The sequence below is a fragment of the Littorina saxatilis genome, linkage group LG7 (genome assembly GCF_037325665.1).
Source record: "Littorina saxatilis isolate snail1 linkage group LG7, US_GU_Lsax_2.0, whole genome shotgun sequence".
In the NCBI taxonomy this organism is placed as follows: Eukaryota; Metazoa; Mollusca; class Gastropoda; order Littorinimorpha; family Littorinidae; genus Littorina; species Littorina saxatilis.
This window is the reverse complement of record NC_090251.1, coordinates 32504518-32519246: the sequence shown is the minus strand read 5'-3', so window position 1 is coordinate 32519246 and position 14729 is coordinate 32504518. Positions and strand designations below refer to the sequence as shown.

General features: G+C 42.6%; 1 protein-coding gene across 1 annotated transcript in view; it reads right to left on the bottom strand.

Annotated features, from left to right (window-relative positions):
* The window catches only part of LOC138971979 (MAM and LDL-receptor class A domain-containing protein 2-like), a 299457-nt gene that overhangs the window by 85930 nt on the left and 198798 nt on the right, over positions 1–14729 (bottom strand). The window contains exons 123-130 of the mRNA XM_070344823.1: positions 8936–9076; positions 8103–8362; positions 7245–7476; positions 6265–6533; positions 4863–4950; positions 3979–4107; positions 2346–2480; positions 989–1132 (exon numbers count right to left, since the gene is read on the bottom strand). Of these exons, the coding sequence (XP_070200924.1) occupies positions 989–1132; positions 2346–2480; positions 3979–4107; positions 4863–4950; positions 6265–6533; positions 7245–7476; positions 8103–8362; positions 8936–9076 (1398 nt within the window). The remainder of the gene's footprint in view (positions 1–988; positions 1133–2345; positions 2481–3978; positions 4108–4862; positions 4951–6264; positions 6534–7244; positions 7477–8102; positions 8363–8935; positions 9077–14729) is intronic.

Here is a 14729-nt window from a genome sequence, read left to right as displayed (position 1 = left end):
CCTACTCCTGTTATAGATTCTTTTAGAACAGGCATGGTAGGGCTTGCTGGTACAACAATATCAACCGAAAGCGAAAAATTAGACACCGGTTTTACAAGAGTAACCGTTGTCCCTTTGGGTTTATCTTTATCTGACTACTAGCAGGGGAAGAATCAGCAACTAACTGTCGAGTATTAGGCTTTTTCTTCTCTTTGTCCGCCATGTTGAAAACAACTCACAGAGAGTAGAACAACAACAACAAAGTTGACGGACACAAGGCAAAAATTCAAGTAAAACAAACAAAGAACGATCTCACCAATACAGCCGTAGAAGCAGAGACCGTGAAGAATAACCGGGGTGAAGATAAACTGCCAACCAGGCAGCTGGCTGAAAGCCAAAATGCGTAGCTCGAGAGAACAACGTCCTAGCGCTAGGACCGCTGAGGAAAGAGTGAAGTATTCCAATATGGCGGCGGCGGTCTCGCGTGCTCAGTCACGTGACGGTATGCCTTGACCTGTGACCCAGTTTACGGGGTCTAGGCTGTTCTTTTTTAGGGTTACTTCCCCTTAAGGGGTGAAGCGTAGTTCAGCGTCCCGGCACTTAAACCAGAGGTTAATGCTAGATGTGAGTCGGGATAAGATATGTAATTTAATTTACATGTATGACCGTTTTTTCCCCCAATATTTAGGCAGCCATACGCCGTTTTCGGGAAGAAAGCATGCTGGGTATTTTCGTGTTTCTATAACCCACCGAACTCTGACATGGATTACAGGATCTTTTTCGTGCGCACTTGGTCTTGTGCTTGCGTGTACACACGGGGGTGTTCGGACACCGAGGAGAGTCTGCACACAAAGTTGACTCTGAGAAATAAATCTCTCGCCGAACGTGGGGACGAACTCACGCTGACAGCGGCCAACTGGATACAAATCCAGCGCGCTACTGACTGAGCTACATCCCCGCCCGCGGGGGGTCTTAAATGGAGGGTTCCACTGTAAAAGCATGAACGCACTTAATCTGGCGCTGGAAACCGTGCTGTACAAGTAGTAGTAGAACTGCATCTGACAGGTGGAGCTGGAGGGGCCAAACCGTCTGCTGTACATGTCTGCTGTCACACCGCGCGTACCAAAACCTTTGTCCAAGTAGACAAAGTTATCTGCACACAGCAAATCTTGGTGAGAAAAGTATTATCCCAAGATAATTTTTATTTTGTTTTAAACCAATCAACAACAAGAAGGGCAAAGCCCATAGGACTCACATGCTTGACCTTGACCTTTACATGACCTTGACCTTCAGAGTCAAGGTCAAATAACTAAACCTAGCAATGACATCATACACTAAGAACTGCTTTACACATTTTTCCTACCAAAATACATGTGACCTTGACCCAAGGTCAAGGTCATCCAAGGTCATGCAACACAAAGCTGTTAATTCAAGACATAGGAAGTACAATGGTGCTTATTGGCTCTTTCTACCATGAGATATGGTCACTTTTAGTGGTTCACTACCTTATTTTGGTCACATTTCATAAGGGTCAAAGTGACCTTGACCTTGATCATATGTGACCAAATGTGTCTCATGATGAAAGCATAACATGTGCCCCACATAATTTGTAAGTTTGAAACAGTTATCTTCCATAGTTCAGGGTCAAGGTCACTTCAAAATATGTATACAATCCAACTTTGAAGAGCTCCTGTGACCTTGACCTTGAAGCAAGGTAAACCAAACTGGTATCAAAAGATGGGGCTTACTTTGCCCTAAATATCATATATAGGTGAGGTATTCAATCTCAAAAACTTCAGAGAAAATGGGAAAAATGGAAAAAATAGCTGTTTTTTAGACAACATTTATGGCCCCTGCGACCTTGACCTTGAAGCAAGGTCAAGATGCTATGTATGTTTTTTGGGGCCTTGTCATCATACACCATCTTGCCAAATTTGGTACTGATAGACTGAATAGTGTCCAAGAAATATCCAACGTTAAAGTTTTCCGGACGGCCGGCCGGCCGGACGGACGGATGGACGGACGGACAGACGGACGACTCGGGTGAGTACATAGACTCACTTTTGCTTCGCATGTGAGTCAAAAATCAAATTTAAATTTTGAGGCTTTAAACATGAACACACACACACACACACACACACACACACACACACACACACACAAGCATGCATGCACGCGCATGGACACAGACATTCACATTACCTGAAGGGCTGCTGTTATAATATGATTGCTGCTCTAAGAGCGCAAAGAGCATAATTGTAAAGTTATGATGTTGCGCTATATAAATGCTCATTTATTATCATATTATTAATCCCACTGACATTGACAAAGACGCACACACAGGCACACACACACACACTAATTACCTGAAGGACTGCCGTTGTGGTCGTACAAGGGAGCAGAGTTGTTGGTGTGAGACTGACCACTGCCCTGTGACCACTGCTGTGTGCCTGTGCTGTCCTCTGTCCACTGGCAGAAACCGTTCTGGAAGTCACAGTCACCTGCAAGAGAAACATGTGCATTTCTTCACTTGCTCTCTTCTTTTTACATTTAGTCAAGTTTTGACTAAGTATGATGATTTTCCTGAGTATGATATCCCATGACATTTTGTTCATATACATGTCTTTGACGACGTCATATCCGGCTTTTTGTCAAAGTTGAGGCAGCACTGTCACGCTCTCATTTTTCAACTAAATTGGTTGAAATTTTGGTCAAGTAATCTTCGACAAAGCACGGACTTTGGTATCGCATTTCAGCATGGAGGGGTTAAAAAGATTAAAAATTGCTTGCATCCTATTCTTCATCACATTCTGAATTCAAAAATATATACACATGTCCTGTTTACTCTTAAAATGTGATCACAAATAACGAAAATAGATTAATTAGTACTACGATTTTAATTATACGAAATCGATGAAAAATTATTTCATCTTATTTGTTATCATTTCCTGATTCAAAAAACATAAAAGTATGATATGTTGTATTCAAAACAAGCTCAGTTAAAAAGAATATAGAAAAGCTCACTTTCCTGCTTAGCACAATACACTACAGCACTATTTTGGCTTGTCAATTTCACTTCGTTTTGCACGTGAAAATTGAGCGATTTCCTTGTCGCAGGTATTGATTGAGCTGTCACTATTGTCTTGGTGAAAAAATGCAGTGAGTTCAGTTTCATTCCGTCGGTTCGACAGCTTGACTAAAGGTAGTAATTTCGCCTTAAGCGACTTGTTTAAAATTCATATCCTTATACAGTGGAACCCCCCTTTTAAGACCTCTAAAAATCTGAGAAAATCAGGTCTTAATATTTATAGGAGGGAGTCTTAAAACGGGGGTTAATTTACAAAGCTTATGAACAAAAAGTCTGAAAAAACAGGGTTTTAAAAGGGAGTGAGTCTTAAAATGGGGGGTCTTAAACCGGGGGTTCCAGTCTGTATCTTCAAGATGTAATAACCAGATTCAGCCCCGTGTGAGCTATGGATCTTAAAATGTTCACTCTTCACAGCCCACTTTGTTAACATCAAGGGTCAACGAACTTAGACACAACCATCATCGAACGCTTGAGAAGAAGTTAACTCTTCTCTCAGCAATTCTGATGTCATTTTAACTGGGCTATATCTGGAGTATGCCCTGTTGCCTAACAGTCTCTGATTTTTCTCCAGTCTTGGATCTGTTTCTTCTGTCGGCAGAAGAAAGGCTAATATATTACCTTCTTTTTTTGTGTTACATTGATATTGTCCATGTTGTCATGATTTATAAGTCATCTGATTTCTAAACTGACATTATTGTGTGAAACAGACACAGCTACACACTCTCGGTTTCTTTTTGTCTCCAACTTCTCTCTCTCTCTCTCTCTCTCTCTCTCTCTCTCTCTCTCTCTCTCTCTCTCTCTCTCTCTCTCTCTCCCTCTCTCCCCCTCTCTCTCATCTCGCTCTCTATCTCGCTCTCTCTCTCAATCTCGCTCTCTCTCAATCTCTCTCCCTCTCCACCATTCCAACTCACCACAATTGGCCTCATCCATGTAAGGGGCAGGACAATCACGCACGAAGTTACAGACTTTGTTCTGTGGGATGCTGGTGTTTGCCATGTCGTTACACATGAAAATCTCGCCCCTTGACAGTGTCTCGTTCACTGCACAATAAGCAATCACAATTTTGAAATTTGAAACATGGGGATATGACTGAACGTGCTTTGGTTGTCACTGAATAAAGTACAGCGGTATTCCTGCATGCCGCAGGAGTGGATGTCTTAAAGGGGCAAACGAGAAGAAGAAGAAGTCTGAATATTAGTTTGTTTGTTTGTTTGTTTGTTTGCTTAACGCCCAGCCGACCACGAAGGGCCATATCAGGGCGGTGCTGCTTTGACATATAACTTGCGCCACACACAAGACAGAAGTCGCAGCACAGGCTTCATGTCTCACCCAGTCACATTATTCTGACACCGGACCAACCAGTCCTAGCACTAACCCCATAATGCCAGAGGCCAGGCGGAGCAGCCACTAGATTGCCAATTTTAAAGTCTTAGGTATGACCCGGCCGGGGTTCGAACCCACGACCTCCCGATCACGGGGCGGACGCCTTACCACTAGGCCAACCGTGGCGGTACGAGAAGAAGAAGAAGTCTGAATATTACTTATTAGTAGTCTGAGGTGGAAGAAAAAAGAATGAAAACCTTCAAGCACTTTTAAAGCACACCAACACATTCACATAAAAAAACATTCAAATTAAGATCGCTTGTTTCTTATTCACAGCTGGTACATACAGACAGGCCTAACGCTGTTATGCAACTAAAAATCATCCTAATAGGAATTATACATTAAATATGAAAAAAGAAAGTGAAGAAAACTATAAAAAAATATATAAAAAAAGAAAAGAAAGATGCTATACCGTCTGAACAAGAGGATGGGTACAGTTTGAAGTCATCAAGGGCGATATCTCCAAGGTAACTGTTTCCAACGCTTGCAGTAGCAATGATCTGACAGCAAAAAGACGCAATATGTATCTCTTGTAAAAAGCCCATGCCTCACATACACTCACAAGAAAAATACACACAAACACTCCGACACACTACTGCAATCATGTTCTCTCTCTCTCTTGCTCGCTCTCTCTCCCTCCCTCCCTCCCTCTCTCTTTTTTTTCTCTTTCTTTTTCTCTCTCTTTCTTTCTCTCCCTCTCTCTTTCTCTCCCTCTCTTTCTTTCTCTCTCTTTCTCTCTCTCTCTTGTTCTCTCTCTAAAACAAACACATACACACTCACACACACACAGACACACACGCGTGCAAATATACCTATCAACTGACAAGGGCAACACCCAAATGCAAATTGACAGGCTGATCGATGTACACATACACAGACCGTCAGCCAACAAGACAGACAGACATACCGTTTCAAAGCTATTCAGACATTCACATACACAGCTGTCAGAGAGCAGTCCGTATTGTTTCACACAGACAGACAGAAAGACAGATGCACAAGTACAGTACATGGACTGATACAGAGACGCCCAAAGACAGACATTAACACACACTTCCCTCTCTCACTCCTGTAGGAGATCCCCCAACCCCAAAACACAGCGACAGTGGAACCCCCTTTCAGACCACCCAACTTAAAGGTGGTCGTCTACATTTTTGCTTTTTTTCAATAATCTTATGGTTAGATTTCGCTAAAAAGTTATGTCAGATGATGAATGAACCATGGGGAAAAAAGTTATAGAAAAAAAAAATATGTAAAAAAAGATTTTATTTTTGGGTAGCGTGACTCACGCTTCCAATATTTTGTTTCCTGTTTGCTGAGAACATGTGCTTTGCCTAAAAATACTGACCAATCAAATTCATGTCACTATGCTTATAGCCACGCCCAAACAAGTGCAGCAACAGTTTGACACTGGAGCGCTGTCCACACTTTTTTTTAAACGCACGAAATGCACGGGATTTGAGAGGAGTTTTGCGCTTGGCATTTTCCAAATAAGGATATCCTACTATGAGTACTACGCTGGAATACTACAATGAATTTTCAAACGGCTACACTGGCTTCGTCTTTCCTGATCGAAAGGGGGTGTATTGTTGATAATTGTAGATAATAGACTCTGCATTTTAATGGTCAAATGGCGATTTCGGTATAAAAATGTAGACAAGGACCTTTAAGACCTCCCCCATTTTAAGACCTTGCTTTTTCAGATTGTCTGTTCATGACCTCAACAAATTTACCTCCATTTTAAGACTCCCTCCTTTTTAAGATCTGATTTTCTCAGATTGTTTTAGGTCTTGAAAGGAGGGCTCCACTGTACTCACCATGAAGCCCTCAAAAGGGGCGCCCACAGGCAAGAATCCTTGCAGCCACTGGTTGCCTTGGTTACCCGTCTTGCTGAAGCCAGGCTGCGGGCCCAGGTCGCTGTAGGTGAACGTGACGTTGAGAGTGCCGATGGTGTTGCCGTACATGTGGTACCAGAACGTGAAGCAGTACTCAGGAATACCCGTGTTGATTGGAATCACTTGGGACGTGAGTGTGGCTATCTGGCCGGGGCGCTGAGGGGAGCTTGTTTCGATGAAGACATACTCCCCTGGTCAAAAAGAAGGGTGGTTTGAATGCGTGGGTATTGGGAATAGGCAAGGAAACTAGAAAGACTAGTTTCGCAATTGTGATAAAATCACAACGATGTGATACAGGCGTGAAACATGCATTTGTAAAAAAAAAGCAGAATGACATGCCTGCCCGCCATCCCAAACCCCCCTGCCTCAAAAATGCTTCACGAATTGATGCAAAACCAATCACTTCGTAACAACAAACACACAAATGTATGTATGCATATACACAAGTATGCTAACATGTACACATACAGAGGCGCACGCACACACACACATGCACGCACCCATGCAAGCAATCACACACATACACACACACACACACACACACACACACGCACACACGCACACAAGCATGCAGGCAATCACACACACACACACACACTCTTGGTGAGACCCGCGTCCATACTCGACACTCCCATCCTCTCACCCAAAACTACCAGCACCCCTCCCCCTTAAACCCACACACCCCAACACACAGAGAAGTCTCTACCCAAACTCACCAGACGCCTTTCCAATAAGAACACACAATTACATGCATGCCTTCACACAAGTCTGCAAACAAGCACCCATATAAACACAGAGGCACATACACACACACAAACACAAACACACATACACTCACTTGCACGCACACATTCGCACGCACACACACACTCACACACACACACACACACAGACACACTCACCAGACGCCTTTCCGATGGTATGATCAGTGGCGGGGCCTGTTCCTTGTGACCCAGTGCTACCGGTGTTGACCAGCCAATCAAAATCATCGTTCGTACTCTGGGTCCAACTGCATGTTGCACCGTCCTCAAAGTCGCAGTCAACGAGACCAAAGCAGCTCGTGGGTGACATGTAGATGTCGTCAATGGCAATGTCACCATGGTAACCACCACCGACGATGCCCTCAAAGACAACCTTGGGTAAAAAAACATTGGCATTGATTACTTTTCTTCTAAGACGCTGCTACTTGTTGGTACAACTTGTCAGTTTAAGCAGTGTGATCACAAATACTTTCGCTATCAAAGCTCCCAATGAGATGCTGGCAGAAAGAATATGCACATGAATGTGCATTTTCACGCACACACATTGACACAGACACAGACATGCAGGCGCACACAGACAGACAGAGAAAAAGACACAGAGAGACCGAGAGAGAGAAAGAGAGAGAGAGAGAGAGAGAGAGAGAGAGAGAGAGAGAGAGAGAGAGAGAGAGAGAGAGAGAGAGACAGAGACAGAGAGAGAGAGAGAGACAGAAACAGAGACAGAGAACAGAGAGAAAGAGAGACAGAGACAGACAGACAGGGCTACCACCACACATGACTAATGCTCACACACTCTAACCAGTTAAAACCGGCACCTGTCATCATCACCTACTGATCATCTATTCATCTTGGACATCATGCAGCACTTTCCAAGTTAATGAAGAAGTCATCACCATCCTCTTTTCACTTGGTTTTATTTCAGTGCTGTGCAAATCACCATCATCATCATCATCATCATCATCATCATCATCATCATCATCATCATCATCATCGACTCACCTGGAACTTCTCGATGCTCTGCACGTTGATGGAGGCCACCTTCCACTTGGCGCCCTGATCGGTGTTGAGCGACCAACCGGGGTTCTTCAGCGCCCCTCCCTCGGGAATGATGTAGACGTTGAGCGTTCCCACGTCCTGGCCGAACATGTAGTACCAGAAGGTCAGGCAGCTGCCGGCGGTGGGGTTGTACGGCTTGCTGTACAGGTCCGCTTTGTCGTCCGACCGGCGAGGGGACGAGGACTCGATGTACATGTAGTGACCTGTGAGAGAGTTCAAAAGTAAGAATAATCTGGAAGTAAGCACTCTAAATGCACATGCCAAGTGCAACAAGAGATGTACATGTAGTGCCCTGTGAGAGAGTGTGAGTTCAAAAGTAAGAATAATCTGGGCCCGGTAGCTCAGATGGTAGAGCACTGGAGTTGTGATCGGAAGGTCGCAGGTTCGAATTCGGGCCGGGACGGACACGGGTCAACTTTATGTGCAGACCCAGAGACGGAAGCCATGTCCCACCCCCGTGTCATCACAATGGCACGTAAAAGACCTTGGTCATTCTGCCATAAGTGCAGGTGGCTGAATACACCTAAACACGCAGACACCTGGGTAGTGCGACTCCGTTGCTGCTAGCTTTCCACTGGGAGGAAGCGACCCGAATTTCCCAGCGATGGGACAATAAAGTAATGAAAAAAAAATGAGAAACAAAGGGAAGTAAGCGCTCTAAATGCAACAAGAGTAAGTGAGAGTTATACTTGACCAATCTCCTGGCAACCTCAGAGACAAGCATTGAAATGAACAAGCGATCCTTCTTAAAAAAAAACACAAGATGCATTTTGTACCTTGAGCGGTGCCGTAGGTGTGGTCGCTGGGGGGTCCGGTGCCAGTGGACCCGGTTTTACCGGTATTGAGTTTCCAGTCAAAGTTGTCCTGTGTTGACTGGATGAAGCCGCAGAGACGGGCGTCCTCAAAGTCACATGAGGCTGATACAGAGAGAATATGCACGATTGCTATATTCAAGCATCATTCGAGCATAGATTTAACCAGCATGTACTGTTTTTCTCTTCAACACAGGTTAAAAAGAATAGCTGATGAAGGAGAGAAAGAGAGAGGAAGAGAGAGGGAGGGAGAGAGAGAGGAAGAGGGAAGGAGAGAGAGAGGAAGAGAGAGGGAGGGGGAGTGAGAGAGAGAGAGAGAGAGAGGAAGAAGAGAGAGAGAGAGAGAGAGAGAGAGAGAGAGAGAGAGAGAGAGAGAGAACTCAGAACTCAGAACTCAGAACTTTATTACATAAGGATAAAGGTTTTAGGCTTAGCCTAATCTTCCAACCTGTCCTTGGAACATATACAGAGAATAATTGTAAACGAAAGCAAAGACTGCGCACATACACACACACACATCCACACCCACGTATACACACACACATGCACACATAAACTCACACACACACACACACACACATGCACACACACACATGCACACACACACACATGCACACACACATGCACACACACACACACACACATATACACACACACATGCTCGCGCGCGCGAGCGTGCGCTCGCATATCTACACACAAGCACATGCTATCATTTCATACCTAAAAGGAACAGTATCTAATCAAAGTATTAAACTAGTAAAACATCAAAATAATGGTCGAGTATAAACATAAAAAACAAAACACTTAAGAGCATTGCATACATTATCCGAGTACACAATGGAAACTAGACAGCAGGGGCAGTTTATAGTGTGCTCAAATGTGTGTGCAACTGCCTTTTAAAGGCCTTTAATGATGCGGATCGTTTGATTTCTATTGGCAAAGAATTCCACAGAGATGATCCTGAAAAAGCTAAGCTGGATTTATAAAGATCTATACGAGGAATTGGAGGAAGTAAATTTTGAGACCCATACCTCTTCGTAACATGTGTAAAATGGGATTGCACATAACTGGGCACATCACCATGAACTACTTTATACATAAAGACAGCCTTATTGTATGCAAGGTGGGTTTTTAGGGGAAGGAAATTAAGGATGTTTAACTTCATTTCTGTAGACATGTGCGATTCATACAGGATAAGTTTTGCAGCACGACGGTACAAAGAATTGAGTTTTAATAAGTGAACATTGCTGCAGCCATCCCACAATGTCGAAGCAAAATTAATATGAGGCATTATATGAGCATGAACGAACATTTTTAATGTTTCAGACTTCGCATAATGTTTGAGTTTTGACAGCAAATACAAATTCCTTGATAACACTTTGCAGAGGTTGCTTATGTGTGTTTGCCATTTCATTTCTTCATCAACAGTTACACCAAGTATGCGGTGTTCTTTAACTTGCTGTATTTGAGTTGTACCTAAGGTCAGTTGTAATTTAAGAGGACTTAGCTGATGCTTTTGTCTTGTGGTAATAACAATGCTTTTAGTTTTTTCTGGGTGCAGTATCATGGCATTTGATGTGCACCATTTCGCAACTTTGTCCAAAGTGTTCTTCAGGGAAGAATTTACTGATTCCAACGAGGTGTTACTGGTATGGATAGACGAATCGTCTGCAAAAAACTCGCATTTGACTTTATCATCCGATACATGTAAAGGCAAATCATTAACATAAATACAAAAGAGAATAGGTCCTAATATCAGACCTGTTTACCCCCCCAAATGAAAATCAGGAATGCAGCTGGTACTTTTCCGTAATTTGAGGCATCTTTGAGTAATCTTTTTTATCAACCATAAACCAGCTCGAAAACGATTAAACGACACGTTTATTCGCGCGCTACCATGCAAAACAAGTACAAAATTGATAACCATGTTTAATGCAAGTTAACTAAGACAAGTTTACTTTATCTTAAAAAAACACCCCACAGTATTCAGGGGCGGAGCAAGAGAGCTAGAGGGGGGGGGGGGGGGGTACAACCTGGGGTCCTGGGGTTGGGGGGGTCTGGCTGAAGAATTTTAGCTATTTTATTAACAATTTGTAGCTTATCCTTGATTTTAAACATGATAAATTGGTGTCAGCAGCCACTCATTATTTCTTTTAAAGTTAGTATTAAAGAATGGCAATTTATCTTCATTGATATCTGCTCCCCACAACAAGTTTTACAGACGAATGTCTTTAGTTTTTTTTCCCACAGACTGAATTTTTTTGTTTTTTTGTTGCTTTTTTGATCCCAAGGGGGGGGGGGGGGGTCAGGAACCCCTGTAACATCCCCCCACCCCCACCCCTTGGAATATTTACAGTCACTTGAAGATGCATGTGAACAAAACCACCTTACATTCTGTCACATCAGACATCCTGCATTAAAACCAGTCATAATAACTCTCTCCAAAAGCTACCTTTAATTTTAGAGGACCGATTCGTTTATTTAATTTTAACATTGTGTTGTAAGTTGTTCGATCCAATGAACTGTGATCTTTGCTATATCGGAGAAATATTAATGGACATCAGTTTTAGACTCAGAAAGACTTGAATTTCGGCAACAGCCAAGTAACTGATGAGCGCGACCATAGATCTATGTCTCTGGCGCGACTGACCGTAGTGAGAGATCGGTTCGCAGGTCTGAGAGATTCTGTGGAAGTAGAGACCTAGTCAAATAAACTCGATGCGAAGCAGGCTCATGTTTTGCCAAACATAATTTCGTGTTTTTGTTTGTTTCCATGTTCATTTGTGTACTGCATTTTGTTAAAACTAATGCTGCGTCTAACCTCGGGACACGTGCCGCGACGTGACTCGTTACTGACTAGCTTTGTTGTTGCACTGATCTGAAGTTGATCACCAAAATGAATGTGGTTCGCTCTTCTTAAACTTCACCTGACACCGCCACTTGACTTAATAGTTTTGCCGATATTTCTGTACAACGTTTGCTTTTTTGGTTGGCATTTCGTCCCCACAGAGATCGGCCCTGTATTACCCTTCGGACCAATGTCGATCTCAAATCCGCGGAATCCGACAAATACCTTGCTGTGCACATGCGCAGAAAAGGCTGTTTCGGTCAGCCTTGAAATCACAGTCCTGGTGACTACCACAATTTCGACTTCGAATTTTCACGCACGAAAAAAGGTTCTCTCGACCGGAATTTCCGGAATTTTCGGTAGTATTCCGTAATACCGGAATTTAGACCCCAAATCCGTAATAATTCCGGACAATCCGGGAGGGTAAACATGTCTGTAATATAGACCCTTGAGGGACGCCATGTCTTACTAGTGCAGTAGACGAATTCTGGCATTGTAGAGTGACATACTGTGTCCGGTCAGCAAGATACGATTTTAAGAAGTCACAGACCGAATCGTTTCTCAAATAATAGTGTAATTTTTTCAGCAATATGGAATGATCGACTAAGTCAAATGCTTTCTTAAAGTCCAAAAACAATGCTCCTGTAACTTCAGACTTGTTCATTGCTGACAGCCAAGCTTCGCAGAGAGACGTAAGAGCTGTGTGGCAAGAATGCTTGGACCGAAAACCGGATTGAAACTGATGGAACAAATTTTGTTCTTCCATGTAAGCAAGAAGATGCTTGTGCACATGCCTTTCTAATGGTTTTGACAAAACAGGCAGTAAAGAAATGGGTCTAAAATTACTTGGGTCTGAGAGATCTTTACATTTGGGAAGGGGTATGACTTTGGCGCTTTTCAATTTAGACGGAAAAAAGTTCTGCTCAATACTAAGGTTATATACAAACGTGAGCGAATCCACAATATACGGTAGAGAAAGCTTCAATAACTTCACGGGTATTTTATCAGGACCCATGGACTTTTTATTCTCCAGGTTTTCAATAAATGTTCCGACCTCATGAACTGCAATCGGAGGAATGATAAACGCTTCATTGTTTATTCTGTTCCGCTGACAGAATTCGTCCAATTTTTCAAAACAGTCATCTCTATCCCGAGAATTTGTTTCTGCCACAGAAGCCTTCAATTTATCCGCTAAAGATATAAAATGATTATTAAATTCTTCCGCAGATAGTTTTGTTAGATTAGCAGTTGACCTTTTCCTAGATTTATCAAGGATTTCATTTACTGCCCGCCAAATTGTTGCAGTATCTTTCTTATCAGAAATTAATTTATCAAAGTAACCAGTTTTGGATTGTCTCACACGGTTTAACACCTCATTCCTCTGCTGTTTATATTCGTCTGTCATCTTATTTTCCTTGAAATAATCTCTCAGAGCCATCGCCTCTATAATATCTGATGTTAACCAAGGCGGAAGTCTGGCATGTTTTACTCTATGCTGACGCAGGGGCACGTGTTTATCTATAATTGTGCTTAAAATGCTATACAATTGATCAAAAGCATCATCTGCAAGACTGAAATTAAAAACGCTCTGAAATGGAGCTTCACTAAGATCACGAAAAAATGCAGACTCATCAAAATGTCTAAAACTTCTGTATTCTATGGTCGTGTGGCCTTTTGGTCCTGATTTAGGCAAGCGCATAGAGACCGAACAAAAAATAGGCATATGATCGCTAATACTGGAATTGGACACATACACATTAGAAACAATCTTCTTATTATCAGTATATATGTGATCAATAAGAGTTGCAGTTGTGTCTGTTATTCTTGTTGGGTTCAGAACCAGTTGATGAAGACCTAATAAAGTTGTTGTTGAATTCCATACTGTTTGAGGCTTATTCAGATTAATATTAAAATCTCCAAGCAATACAATATCTTTATTGCGTGATTTGACTTTATCCATCATCTGAATGAAATATTCTGACCAAATCGACGTTTCGGCAGGGTTACGATATATATAACCTATGAGCAGAGGCGAGGATTTACAGTTTTTTACTTCAATCCAAATGCACTCAATATTGTCGTCCTCTAAATCAGTTCTTCGTGTTGCAAATTCAGAAATTGATTCATGAATATAGACTGCAATGCCTGTCTGATTCTTCCTTGCGCTGTCGCGTCGCAAAACAGAGTATTGGGGAATGTAAATCGAAAATTTTTAAGTAAATTTTCATTTCATTAATATACTTACCCGAATCACATAAAGAGCATTGACGCAGTCTGAATAGCTAAGGTCTGAAAAGGCTACCCGTCTTAAAGTTTAAAAGGGAAGCAACCCAACCACAAAAAAGGTAAACACAGCTATGACAATGACCATATACCCGGGGAGTTACCTCCCCTGCTGGGTATGTGACGTCACTTCCACTGCTGCACCACGTGGTATACTCATTCGACATTAAAGAAAACTAAAATATCATAAGCGGGGTTGGCGGGAGGGAATACACTATGTGATTCGGGTAAGTATATTAATGAAATGAAAATTTACTTAAAAATTTTCGATTAAATTACATATTCTTACTCCGAATCACATAAAGAGCAGATAGCATCAACAAGGCGGTGGGAATGAAAAACCAAACTCACTCTTAAAACCTTGCCAAAAAACTGGCCTGCTGCCAAAAGGTCAGGAAAAAGGCTCAGTGAGAAAGAAAATCTAACTCACCCTAAACCCTAGCCAGGAACTGGCCCACTGCCAAAAAGGCAGGTAAGGGCCTGAGACCCATCCTGATTGACAGCCGAGATGTCTCTCAGGCAAAAAAGTTGCGAAAGACAACATCAGAGAGCCAGAAATCTGAGCCCAGCACTTCTTCCGATCTCCTGGACCAAACGACCCAGAAAGAGACCCCAGCCTTGGATTAA